Raw genomic sequence first — 13,332 nt, 5'->3', positions numbered from 1 at the left:
TATTGTCTTTTTGTCATTAATTTTCTCCCTCCTGTAGGTCTGTTGATATAGATTTTTCAGATGAAAGTTGATAGATCATGCTCAGAAAACTATCTATAAAATTCAAGTTGCTCAGAAAATACCACTAAAAGGAGAATCCTCAAAGACTAGAACACCTAATACAATAGGAAAAAAGATGAGCTGCCCAAAGAAAATACTGACTAAAATTGAAGTGGCAGCATCTTTCATTACATTCAAACTGGGTGACCAATTACATTGTGGCATAATCCTGTTCTCCCTTCCACCATGGAATTTTCAACATTTAACAGCATACGGCCAAACGGATGGAAAAATCTCCATGTTTTTTTACCTTGTCAATGAAAACTTCTTAACTGATTCGCCATTGCTATGAAGTATACAATGGTCAGCCAGTTCAACCAAGTGGACACATTTTATCAAGGATACAGCAGTTAATAGATGTCAGGGTAACTGGACTAAGATCTCTCCCGCATTTTGGCTCTCGCAAAAAATACTCCCGCCAGTAAACCTGTACAATGCAGTTACTTTAGTTAGTGCCAGAAAATGTAATTCAAACAGATGGTGGGAGGCAAACCCGTGTCTATCTGCGTTCATGTAGATAATCATACATATAACCATCAAAGTAACAGTTAGATGAAGATACCAAAAAAGATGCTTGCAGAGTTTTCCAAACTAGTAGGTACTTTGAATAGAAGGATTCCAGCAATTGACAGGGGAATCTTATTCAGTGATCCCACAAGGCTGCAGATTGCAAATCAGTGATGAGAAATTTTGGAATAAATCTTTCAATAATTAGCCATCAACCATTTTATTCATAAAATACCTGTACGTGGTAGCCCCTGTTTGATGAAGAAACCACAAAGAGGTAAAGCTAATTGCCAGACCCAAAAATCCACTTAATGTCATCACCAGCCAAAAGAGAGGTAACCTCAATAGTGGCCTGCCAAGTTAATTTCAAGCCTTGTGAGGTTCAATAACACAAACTTTTTACCACAAAAAACGGTAAATTTAACTCAAAAAAGCTTGTAAATTGATGGAGTTATGTAATCTTCATGCATTGCTCGACTATGACCATGAAATCTACAATTATGAAAAGAGAAACAAAGGATACGGAATTGATTACTAATTTAAAGACGGAGTGCATGAGGTTACGCAATGAGATTATGAAGGAAACAGCAACAAAGAATAAATAAATTTTGCGAGGCATGGGTTTGAGATGTAAGTGGAGATGGATGATTTCAGCAAAAGTAAGGACATTTGAACTTCAAAAGACTTGCAATTCCAGATCATACAACATAAACATCCAATCCATATCAGTAAATTAATAAAAACCTCATATGCACCACTGAACACCAAATCTTAGCTTTTTCTTTATAAAATAAAATGAATAAAAAACTACTAAAAACTTTAAACCAGTAAGGCAAAGGAAGAAGGGAAACAGATAAAAAGAGAAAACTCACGTTTTGGAGAGATATTCCACCTCATTGAAAACATAAATAAGAATAATTCCCAAAGGTAATGATAGGGTATTATTTAGCAAAACCATTGAAAACTCGTTCAAGTTTCCAGATCTGGTGACTTGCTTTGCTGTATCCATGACCCTCCGTAGGGTCAGCTGCAGCAACAAAATAAAAGAGATGAAAATTCCATCAGCTACCATTAAAGAGTTAACTAAAAACAAAAGAATCAATGTATCCCCAAAAGAAAAACACAAGAACTAGGTGCATCTACAATCAGCTTTTGACCTTGCAACCACTCCTTACAGTTCTTTGAGCCTGACGGTTAATTATGTCACTCAACCAGTTAATTATTTCAGAAAATATACAAGTAAACAACTGTTCTGAATGCAGGAGATGGATCAAAGTATGGAACAGGACATCTCAGAGTTTATTACAGAAAAAAGAAATAAGGATAACAAGCAAGCCATCTGTTGGGGGATCAGGAAAAGGCCAATCTTCTTCATGGCGATCAGGTTGTTACAGAAGATATGAATAAGTTAGTTGCAGCAGAGGATAGTGCAGTAGATAAAGATAAACAAGCCAAGAATGCCAGAGCCTATAAATAGAGAGAGAGGGAAATGGAGAGGATGTCTCGAGTATTTTGTAGTTTTGGCCATTAGGGGTGAGCACTATTTGGTTTAAACCAAAAAACCGAACCGAACTGCCTTAATTTGATAATTCAGTTTAGTTTTTTATGTAACTTGGTTCGATTCGGTTTTGTATTTTAAAAATTTCGGTTATTTCGATTCGATTCGATTTTGGAGAAAAAAAATTGGTTTGAATGAACCAAACCAAATAATATTTTTTATTTTTGAATTAATTTATTTTTATGGAGAATTTATGAATTATATGTAATTATATATATATATATATAAATTGTTTAATTTCATTTATTAATGTTTATTATGTTCAAACTAAAGTTAAAATCAAACCAAATAACTTGAAAATCAAGTCTAAATTAAAAAATAAGCAAAATTTGGATCCGATAGGTTTGAACTGAACTGAACCGAAATAGAGTGGTTCGGTTTGATTCGATTTTTCATTTATTTCGGTTTGGTTCGATTCTAAAATATAATAATTCAATTTTGGTAATTTAATTCGGTTCGCTTCAGTTTGAACCGAATGCTCACCCCCACGGCCCATTAGTGCCTGTGAGCAGTGACTTATGTCCTGCTACATTATTCAATTGCTAGTCATTGAGTTAATTATTTCTTTATTTAGTTATAGAGATTGTTAATCTGTGATTTTACAGATTCTCTTCAATATATTTAATTTCTTTCCTGATTACTTGCCTCTATTTCTTTACAATATTCCTCACTCTATCAACAACATTTTGAAAGATGACTTTGATCTCTAAGCTCTTGCGACATCAATGTCTTAGGTTGAGAACTGCATGTCCAAAACAAGTTATTCCTACAAATGCCCACAGAAAGATTTGATCATTCATATTATTATTTGTTCTCAACAAATCACAAGCTCCTGCTTAGTGCTGATGCAATCTAGGGGAAATTAAGGACTGCATGTATAAAAAGGATCTAAAACAGAAATTAGAACAAGGCTGAAAGAAAAGGCTTAAATATTTGATATTCTGCATTCTCCAGCAAAGAAAAAAATCTAGCAAAAAGGTTAAAAAGACAACCTGGACCCTAAAGAGGTAGGATAGAAGCAAAGAAACAAGAAACCTTAATTTTATCATCTTCAAATGTGGCTCAAATTCTTAGAGCAGCCAATTTGTAGATTTGAAATGTTTGGCCTCCATATTTCCCAAATCTTAGACCCTAATTCATGTGGATATTTACCCTGTCAGTTATTTAAGCTTGCAATCTTGACCCAATTTAACAATACTGCAATTCCCAGAATACCGAGCATTAAACTGCAATTTCACTCTAAAACATAGTTAATCAATCTCCAAGCATTCGTTTTTCAGTTTAGTTATTCAAAAATGGCATTTAATTTGAGCACATCAAGTGCCCAGCCGTCTCAAAGGTTTTGATAATCTACGATAAGCATGACCATATGCAGGATTGCGTCCCCTAGCAGAATTACTAATACTTGGAGTTGGAGATTTTAAACATCAAAGAGTAAGGTTATCATATACCTGTAAGGTGAATACCAAAACCTTTAAATCATATACTCACAGAATAAGATGCAGTTAAAAAACAGTTGATTATCTGCCATGCATAGCCAACAGCATGAAAAGACAGATCAGTAATCCCTCCAGAAATTGCTGAAATGATCTGTGCAAGGCAAAGGCAAAACCTTTTTCTCAAACTTAATTACAAATTTTAGCAATTTATAAAATATATCTATCTCAAGCAAATCATTCTTAATAATAACAATAATAGCACAATAATAACAATTGAAAAAATAAATCAAGTACTATTAACACAACCAAAATGGCAATGGCTACAATCTAACAAATGAACCAAATTTATATTGACTAAATTGTCCCTTTCTATATGTTGACCAAATGGCAATAGCCACAATCTACTAAATTTATTCACCTGTGCAATTTCCCACCACACATAACTTGAATATTTTTTTTACTACTTGTATGAAAGTAAAAAACAGCAGTTATGCAAAAAAAATAGTTTATCCTAATGTAAAATGTTAAATGTTGAGTCAATTCTCCAAGTAGCAATAGTACTAAGTCAATTCATGTAAAAGTTATTACTAAATATGTTGTAACATACAAAAGAAATATGCAATTAATTGATAGTTTGATACATTTTATTTGATGGGAATTTAAATTTGCATCCCAAGTTATTAGAAAACTATCACCCCACATAGGACATTTCTCCCTCTCAAAGGTGTCTAGACAATAATTCTGAATCATTCACCCATATATCTTTATGTCCCTTCTTCTCTCTCAAGCTTAGTTATCTATGTCCCTTGCTTTGAAGTCACATTTTCTTTTAAATAGTATTAAAAGCAGTTTTGTCAAGTCCATACACCATATGTATCAAGTGCCCACTTGACTAGGGAAAATGATGAACTGATACTATTAGATGCATCCAACAAGCCAATGCAAAAACTAGAATACCAAGTTTGCCCGTGTTATTATACGCACCACGAGATTTTTTTTTTTTTTTTTTTACAAAAATGACACAATAATAATGATGATGATGGTGATGAAAATAAATTCAAATTATTTTCAAACTGTGGAAAACATACCATTAAGAACAGAGCCGCCCATACTCTGCTGTCGTGGTGCTTACTGAATAGATACATTTCACCAAGGGCAGTTATCACATTAGTAACATTCTTCAGGACTGTGACCATAGCAACATTAATGTATTTCAAACTGTGGAAAGGACCAAAGAGATTACATTAAGATGATAAACAGAATAAAAAGACACTATGTGATGAAAAATTTAATTTTAAGCATTTATTGATGTTATCATGTAAGGCACTCCAAAATCTGATAAAGAACACGAAAACAGATAAAAGCATCATACCTAAACATGCTTGTAACCAGCATTCCAACAAATATAACATTCACAGGCAACCAGACCTTAATCAATTGCCAGGTTAGTGGTTCAGTTGATATTATGCCCAGAAAACTCAATACTGATACAATAATCACTGATATAAGATTCTGCATCCAAAAATCGAAATTTTCATCCACTTGTTAGATATCAGATTCTTTTTTCAAAATTTTGAAATGCAATGGCATTAAATAAAATTTTAATTACATAAAATCCTGCCAAAACTCCAACCACTTATAACTATCGAATACCTGGTACAGCATCAAAGATATCCCGGCATTAAAATCGTAGGTGGAAAGCACCAGCTTGTTCACCAGTATCATACTGCAGGAGGAAATGCAATATGCAAGGCCAGATAATAAGGCTTGATTTTGTATTTTAATGACTCTATTACTACGTGCTGTTTTGTCTCTGTCCTTTTCCAACTTTCCATCTTCCAAGTCAATTTCATCATTTTCATGAGACTTCATTGCAAAAGATGACCTGGATGAAAATAGAAGATTATATAGTGAGTAGTGACTAATTAAAAAAAAGGAAGGACCTGGCTACTTTTATGGTGCAAAATCTCATACTAATTTTCATTCTTACCTTACCCCCATTTAACCAAAAAAAAAAAAAAGATTCCAATCTTTTCCCCTACTTTGTAAATTCATTACCCTAATTCTTTAATACACTTTCTTTTCCTATCAAAAACAATGACTATAACTTTATTATATTGAGAATAAAAAGATGATATTACTAAATAAACTTTTCAAAAGATAATATCTTTTTTATCAAAACAGCCATGCTCATGAATAAACTAAAAATTGTTCGAAATTAGCAAGCTAATTTTGAATAATTTTTGAGACTGATGTTAAACTTGAGATCAATTTGAATTTGAATAAAATAAAATTTGAACACCATGTTACTCAACTTGTACCACCTGGCCTAGTTGCAACTAAATACACTATACATCCAAGGGCTTCTGATTTTGATCGTCTCAAACACTAAATTATTCATTGCCACTAAATCATTTGAATAAGAGGGGCCAAGGGGGAAGAAAAATGAAAATAAAGGGTAAAACATGCTAAAAAAACATGAACCAAATATAATTTAAAGAAAACTTACATGATTCATCGCACAATGCCAAAATGTAGTATCAAGTATAATTTGAATGGGAAAAATCATTTAACTGACGCAAACAGTACCTGTTAACTATTTCTTTTCTTATTGGACTAGTAGTCTGGTCTACTATCCCATTTAACTCATGAAGTTTGAGGCCTCTTTCCCCAATTCGGCCAACCTTACTTATGTCTTCCATGATATTCTGTTTGTAAAGATAACAGGGAGAATCTAAGAACAAAGACCTTGGCTTCAAGACAGAATATGGATAGCAAGCATGAATTTTATGTCCTAAGCCACAAACAATAAATTACAAAATGGATGACAGACCATGCATGCTATGGAAAATGAACACATGCCCATCGATAATAACTATGTAAAGCTAAAGAATCCTACCACCCACTTTCCTAGGCCATTACATTGCTCATATAAGCATGCAGGATGTGTGAACACAACCCAAATGAACCAGGCAATTCCATTCTTATCTCAGTAAAAAAATTAATAGCAATTTTATAGCCATTAGGCAACCAATAACAATAGAATGGCTGCACATTTGTTCTTGAATAGAGTTAACCAAATCTGTGGCTGTCATTTGAACATATAAACTAATGAAACATCCAGCTGTCATTCTAAATTATGAACAAATGAAACTAGTTTTAGTTAATCCTATTAGTTTTATTATCTTTTTGAGACACTTTTCCACTAACTTTGAAGCAGAAAATCATAAGAGAAAATTACATGTAACAGAGAATCTAAATCTAAAAATGCATTTTCAGACAGTTAATCTTCCAAGACGACATTTATAGTTAAATCATATTTATTTTACCAGTATAAACCTCAATTAAAGTTATGACCAACGCAAATAACCAAGTTGCAAGAAAATAAAGCCAAAGAGAAGGAATTTAAAAATTAATAATCTTGCACCATATGCCTTCCCAACCAAAAACCCACTACAACAAGGCAAATTTAAAGAAAACCCAACTAGAACCAGCTCAGTATCATATGTTCACACTATTTATTAAAAAAAAAAAAAAAAGACTGTCATATACCTAGAAAATAATTCAGAATTCTGCTAATCAAAGCTTGATTTGATTTGGATATGATTCCCTCTACACCTCCTACAGTCTACTCTGATGCATTTCTGGCAAAACCCATAAAATCACAATTGAACTAGTTAAAAATGAACCATTGAATGAGAAAACGATGCGCAAGAGCTTCTAAGTCCCAACATAACCTACCTTTATACAAATAGCTTTATTTCCCCTAATCAATCCAATTCAGCCAAACCACCAATTTCCAATTTCAGTGGAATTTGTGAGGCACAGGTGGGTGAAATGAAGGCGGAGAAGAAGGACGAGTGATTAAGGTAATAGGGGAGAATTGTTGCTCTAGTTACCTCGTTGAGAACAGAGAGAGAACAAGACAGAATGGGAGAGATCAGCGATACGAATCGTGGGTCGCAACTCGCTAGTCGCTAGGCTTTTGCCGTAACGGTTTGAGGCTAGCAGATATTTGAAGAGGAAGAAGAAGAAGGTGCAAGTTGGAATGTGTACTTTTGCTGTATTTTAAAAAGTCAAACAAATAAGAAGAATTCTCACAAACCCATTCAAAAGAATGGTTTTAAGAGTCGTACCTGAATCTTAAGAACCGTAAGGGAACCGGTCTTAAATTTAAAAATATAATATAAAATTTTTAAAATTTTACATAATAAAATATTATATAATAAAATTTTTCCTAATCTTTATAATTTAAAACAATAATTACATAAATAATTTCCTTTCTTTTATGTGATAATAATAAAAATAGTTATGATTTATTTCATAAAAAAATTTTAATTGTGTAAAATTAATTTAAAATTTTTTAAAATGGATAAAAGAATACATAGAGTCGATTTCAAATTCTTAAGATAAAAATTTAATTCAGTTGAATTGAATTGTGTAAAATAATGAAATACTAAATATATAATAGCTAATTATAGAGACTATACTTAAAAAAAAAAAGATAATAATCGTTTACATTATCACTCTTTTAAAATATTTTCATGAATGCATTATTTATAAATCAATTATTGAAAATAAAAAAAGATTTTATCATGTAAAATTTTAAAATTTAAAAAGTTTTATTTTATATTTTTATGTTTAAAAGTATTTTGTTATAACTCTTAAAGTTTATGAATAATTATTAAAATTTATTTCAAAAGAATAAAACTAAAAATATTCTTAAATCCTAATTATATATATATATATATATATATATATGTTAGCTTTATTATTTTAAAATTGATTTTTTAAGTAATAGTATTGGAGAGTGGAACTTTATACGAGCCCTACTAGATAAATGATACGTTTACATTAATAATTATATAAATTAATCAAATAAAAAAATATTATTAAATTTTTTAAAATATAAGATATTAAAAAACAATCATATTATGAATGTACTGCTTAATATCATTACAAAATTAAGAGTAAATAATTGCATTGGAAATTAAAGGCGAAGGAGAGGTATTTTAAATTTTTTTTTATATATATTGATAAAAAAATTTTTAGTTATTATTATTATAGTATTTGATTTAAATTAAAATATCGATTGAATTAAAATAAAGTTAGGAGAACTTAATTAAATTTTCTTTGTTTATCATTAATTAATTATTTAAATGTTTTAAATTATGAATAAATTATATATATATATATATATATATATATATATATACAAACACTATTTAATAATTAGCCTCTTAATACTATAACTAATAGATATTATTATCATTTTTTTAACTATTTAAATAATTAAATATTAATATAATAACATTAAATAAATAAATTGATAATTAACAAGTCAAATTCTTCTTATGAAGTGTAACGTGACAATTTGTAAAAAAAAACTTAACCTACTTTATATAGATAAGAAATGCCAGCAATAGTCATTTAAAAAAGTGACTCTGCAACACTATACTATAAATTAGAGATTATTTATATTATTGATAAGTAATTTATTATCTATCATATCAGGTAACTCAAAATAAGTCGGTGCTTTTCTTTTTCTTTCTCCTATAATTAATTACTATTTTTTTTTCTTTTATATTTAATCCCTCTGTTCACTATCCTAATTTACTTCTCTCTACCATCCATCATTTTCTCCTCCCATTCCCTTTTTTTAAATATTCTTTTTTACTTGTGTTGTTAAAGACTTTAATGGATTAGAGCCATAATTGTTATAGTTTTTCATAGTTATTTTATGTTGTTTTTTTTTTTTTTTTTGCTTTTGATTAATTCTTTTTAGTTTTGTATTTTTATTTGTTATTGAATAACTCACACAATAGTATTTAAATTTTAAAAGCATTTTATATTTTTCATTATATCATTTAGTAATTATGATTTTTTAAGTTTAAACTAGTAAAATAATCTTTAAATAGCTAATTAGTTTTGTATTTTTTTTTTCATATTAATCTATTTTTTATATTTAGTTGATGGCAACCATCATCTTATTTCAAGCAATATTTCCTTTTTGTTTATTTAATTTTACAAATCTTGCTATTAGTTTAGTACACATATAAAATTAAATTGACAATCTATAGACAATAAATACAACAAAATGCCCTATAATTAATTGTAGAATATCAATTTTTAGGAAAAAAAAAAGAGTGAAAATTAAATTTGATATTATTTTTAAATATTTTATTAGATTTTATATATAATTTTTTTATTCTTATTGTAAATAAAAAATTTTTTATATTTAGTGTCGCGTTGATATTAATTATATTTCCCTAAGTTTAAATTGGTCCAAATGACTATCAAGACTAAAATCTATTAACTCAAAATGATTAGCTCACCAATGTAAAAAATTCTAATTCATATTGATAATATAATCATTGCCAAATTATTGCATAAATCATTTGAGTATGTAAAAGAGCAAGAGCCATTCTATATACAGAAGAGGCATTTGAGCAGATGTTCATCAGAGAAACAAAACTAAGCCTTGAAGGATCAATAAGTATTGGACACCACACCACTTAAATGTGGAGACAAGAACAGGATCAACTTTGAACAGATCCACTAACTATAGTGGGAAGAAAAAGGTTATTGGATTATTTCCAAACCCTCTTAATAAATTGTGGTGGCTACTCACTAGTGGGTAATTGTCAGAATTCAGAAAGCATGGTGGAGGCTACCCAATTTGGACTATTTCCAATAGTTTAGTCTTTGCCTACTTCCATGGGTTGCATGTTTCTACAGTGATAGGGTACAGGTCCAAACAGTGGCTTTCTTGGTGGGTGCCTTGCCAGTGGTTTGTTTTTCTAATCACCAAAACACCACATACATAGCTTAATTATTGATATTAAAAGTGCTGTGAATGGGAATCTCAAGTTTATAATTTTCATTTATTAATTTTATAAAGATTTTCATAAATATAATAAAAATTGTGAAAGAAAATACTCTCTTATTACATTACTCATATTGGGTTTGTAAGTTAAATTTCAGGTAATTTATCCAATATTAGATATGTAAAGCAAATATGCATAAGAATTTTGAATCGCTAGATGAAAAATAAAAATTTTATTATGTGAAGATTAAATTTTATCATCTTAATTACTCAGAGATTTAGATTACGTAATTATTGTCAAATATTTTTCTTAATAGGGAAAATATAATGATAATATTCTTAAAATTTAATAAAAAAACTTTAATTAGTTTTCAAAATATAAAGACCAATAAATTAGTTTTACTAAAATAGAAAAATTAAATAATAATATTTTTTAAAATACATAAATAAATTAATTATTTTTATTAAAAATAAATAGATAAAATAGTAATTTAATTAATTAGAAGGAAACTAAACAATTTAACGGATTAATAATATGAGATTAAACCATAATTTTTTTTTTGAAAGAGAGGGATTGAGTATTTAATTTTATTAAAATATAATAATTAAATTGTATTTTTTTTTATAATTGTATTTTGAATTTTTTTTAATAACTGCGACCTAAATTATTGATAACTGTCACAACCCAACCTATGGGCCGGACCGGCACTAGGACCTGGGCCAGCCTAAAGCCCCCGAGGCCCGTAGTAAGCCTAACTGTTCATTAACCCAACTCTAAGGCCCATTTGGGCCCAATTTCAAGAAAACAAACGGACAGAGTCCGGCCATAAAATGGACTTACCAACAGGGAGTTTTCGACTCACCTGACCTGTAAACACAATAAACAATCCATTGGGGAGCTCAGCTCACCCTCCACATACTCATCAACATAATAATAAATGGGAGCTCAGCTCCCTCATCCAATTCATCAAAACAGACTTAAAATATTAAGTTTACAGGTCCAACATGAATATAATATTACAGACCAATTTCAAATAATTACTGCTAACACATGCGGAAATTCTAGGAGTAAATAAAATTACACAAATATCGATAAACAACCTGCGAAGTATAAAAGCAGGTTAACCCAAAATAAAATATCCTCCTGCGGCCTGTAAAAATTTTTGAACAGGAGTGAGCGTTCGACTCAGAGAGTAAAATATCAATTTTAACCATAATCTCTATAACTATCTGTAACTAATGCACCCTGTAGAGTGAAATGCAACATCAACATCATATTCACATCATAGCATCAAAAAGGTAATTTGGAGCACTCACACACCCTGTAGCATCAATCATAATATATTGGGAGTTGATCCCCTATACAGCTCTCTTAAATCCAACCTGGTGCCAGCGAAGAACTCAAGCCGGACTTTCGCTTAATAAACCAAATCGAGGGTCCCAGCGAAGAACTCAAGCCGTGACTACCCTCAAGGAACGGTCCCAACAAGAACTCAAGCCGTGACTACCCTGGCCCTATCCATAGTCCACACCACATCACACGCACACCAACGCACGCACACTGCTCCAAATTACCACAACAACACTCATGGCACATTAACAGTTATGAATGCAACATAATTCGTGCCTAGAGTTTAACTACATAAATATATGCATATAAGTGATGCATGGGCATGCTGAACATATAATAATATCGAAATTACAATTAAAATTAATATTTTACTCACAAACTTGACGACAAATTACTGTGGCGGCTGGGCGTAGGAAGAAGGCATCCGCTCACCGACAATTACATTACATCTATTTAATAAATTTGACTCAATACAAACAAAGAAAAAGATCAAGTATGTCCTAAGTCGTGCCGAAAATCCGGCAGAGTCTCCCCTATACCTAGGACCTACCCAACCTGCAAAAGGGCAAAAAAACGCACTTCTATATTCACAATCCATATATCAACAGTTCAATCATATCACACAGCCCTCCCGCCCATCAAATCAATCATCCATCACAATACGCAAAATTTCAATTTAGTCCTTATTATTGATATTTTTGCAAAAACTGCCCAAACAAGCTCTAAAAATTATAAAACTTTGCCTCGCGGTCCTTAGCAATATTACTAAGCTATTGTAAAAAGAATCGTAATTTTCTAAGCTACCACGAATATTTTATGGATTTTTAATCCTATTTAAGCACTAGAAAATTACGAAAAAACAAGGTTCGGGTTTACCTTTGCCGATTCTCGACTTCGAACGCGCCGACGTCTGAAAATGGGGGCTAGCCAAAACCTCGGTCCAATTCGAGACTTTTCCAGAACGGTCCACAGTTCAAATTTGCGCATCTTGGCCAATCGCCGAATTTCCGCGAATCGAGGATACCTACACGAAGCCCATAACACGGGGGTTAGTACATAAATTTTTCAGAATTTTCTAAGCTCATTTAATGGTCGAAAATACACTGCGAAGTTCCGTGGGACCCACCAAAAAACGGTGTTGGAAAAATTCGAAATTTATGTCGTTGCGAAGCTCTCGACGAATGGAGCGTGCTGGTGGCCTCGGTTTCCTTGTGGGATTCATGGTTTTCGAGAAATCTAGCCCAAAAGTCGAAATGGGCTAAAATCTTCCCGAGTAAAAATCGGACAATCCGCTCGATGGATTTCGGCGTTCTTGGTGTCTATGAAAAGCTCGCCGAATAGATGATTTTGGACACAAGACCCGTCCAATCGGTGGCCGGATCGGCGGTTGAAGGTCAGGCGGCCGCAGCGCGTTGAGCGCTTCCAGCGTTCGCGTTCGGCGCACTGGTCAATGGAGGCGCGCCGGCCATCTGGTCAAGGCGTGGCGGCCGTGGTCAGTGGAGAGGAGAGAGAAATGAGAGAGAGAAGAGGGGAGGAGCGTCGCGGAGGAAGA

General features: G+C 31.7%; 1 protein-coding gene across 4 annotated transcripts; it reads right to left on the bottom strand.

Annotated features, from left to right (window-relative positions):
* Positions 1-78: 78 nt before the first annotated feature.
* LOC110632713 (GDP-mannose transporter GONST1) lies at positions 79-7,702 on the bottom strand. Of its 4 annotated transcripts, XM_021781034.2 has the most exons (11): positions 7,345-7,702; positions 7,156-7,247; positions 6,193-6,311; positions 5,257-5,488; positions 4,976-5,115; positions 4,692-4,821; positions 3,656-3,754; positions 1,479-1,633; positions 842-958; positions 662-759; positions 79-526 (listed from the first exon to the last, which is right to left on the bottom strand). In XM_021781034.2, exons 3-11 carry the CDS (start codon positions 6,303-6,305, stop codon positions 474-476), a joined length of 1,137 nt encoding a protein of 378 aa, XP_021636726.2. In that variant the 5' UTR covers positions 6,306-6,311; positions 7,156-7,247; positions 7,345-7,702; the 3' UTR covers positions 79-473. The 4 variants fall into 4 exon arrangements, with proteins under 4 accessions (XP_021636726.2, XP_021636729.2, XP_021636727.2 ...); XM_021781037.2 differs by lacking the exon at positions 6,193-6,311; XM_021781035.2 differs by lacking the exon at positions 7,156-7,247.
* Positions 7,703-13,332: the final 5,630 nt, after the last annotated feature.

The sequence above is a fragment of the Hevea brasiliensis genome, chromosome 4, assembly GCF_030052815.1.
Source record: "Hevea brasiliensis isolate MT/VB/25A 57/8 chromosome 4, ASM3005281v1, whole genome shotgun sequence".
Lineage (NCBI taxonomy): Eukaryota > Viridiplantae > Streptophyta > Magnoliopsida > Malpighiales > Euphorbiaceae > Hevea > Hevea brasiliensis.
The sequence above is the reverse complement of the archived record's forward strand: the minus strand, read 5'-3'. Positions and strand labels throughout refer to the sequence as shown.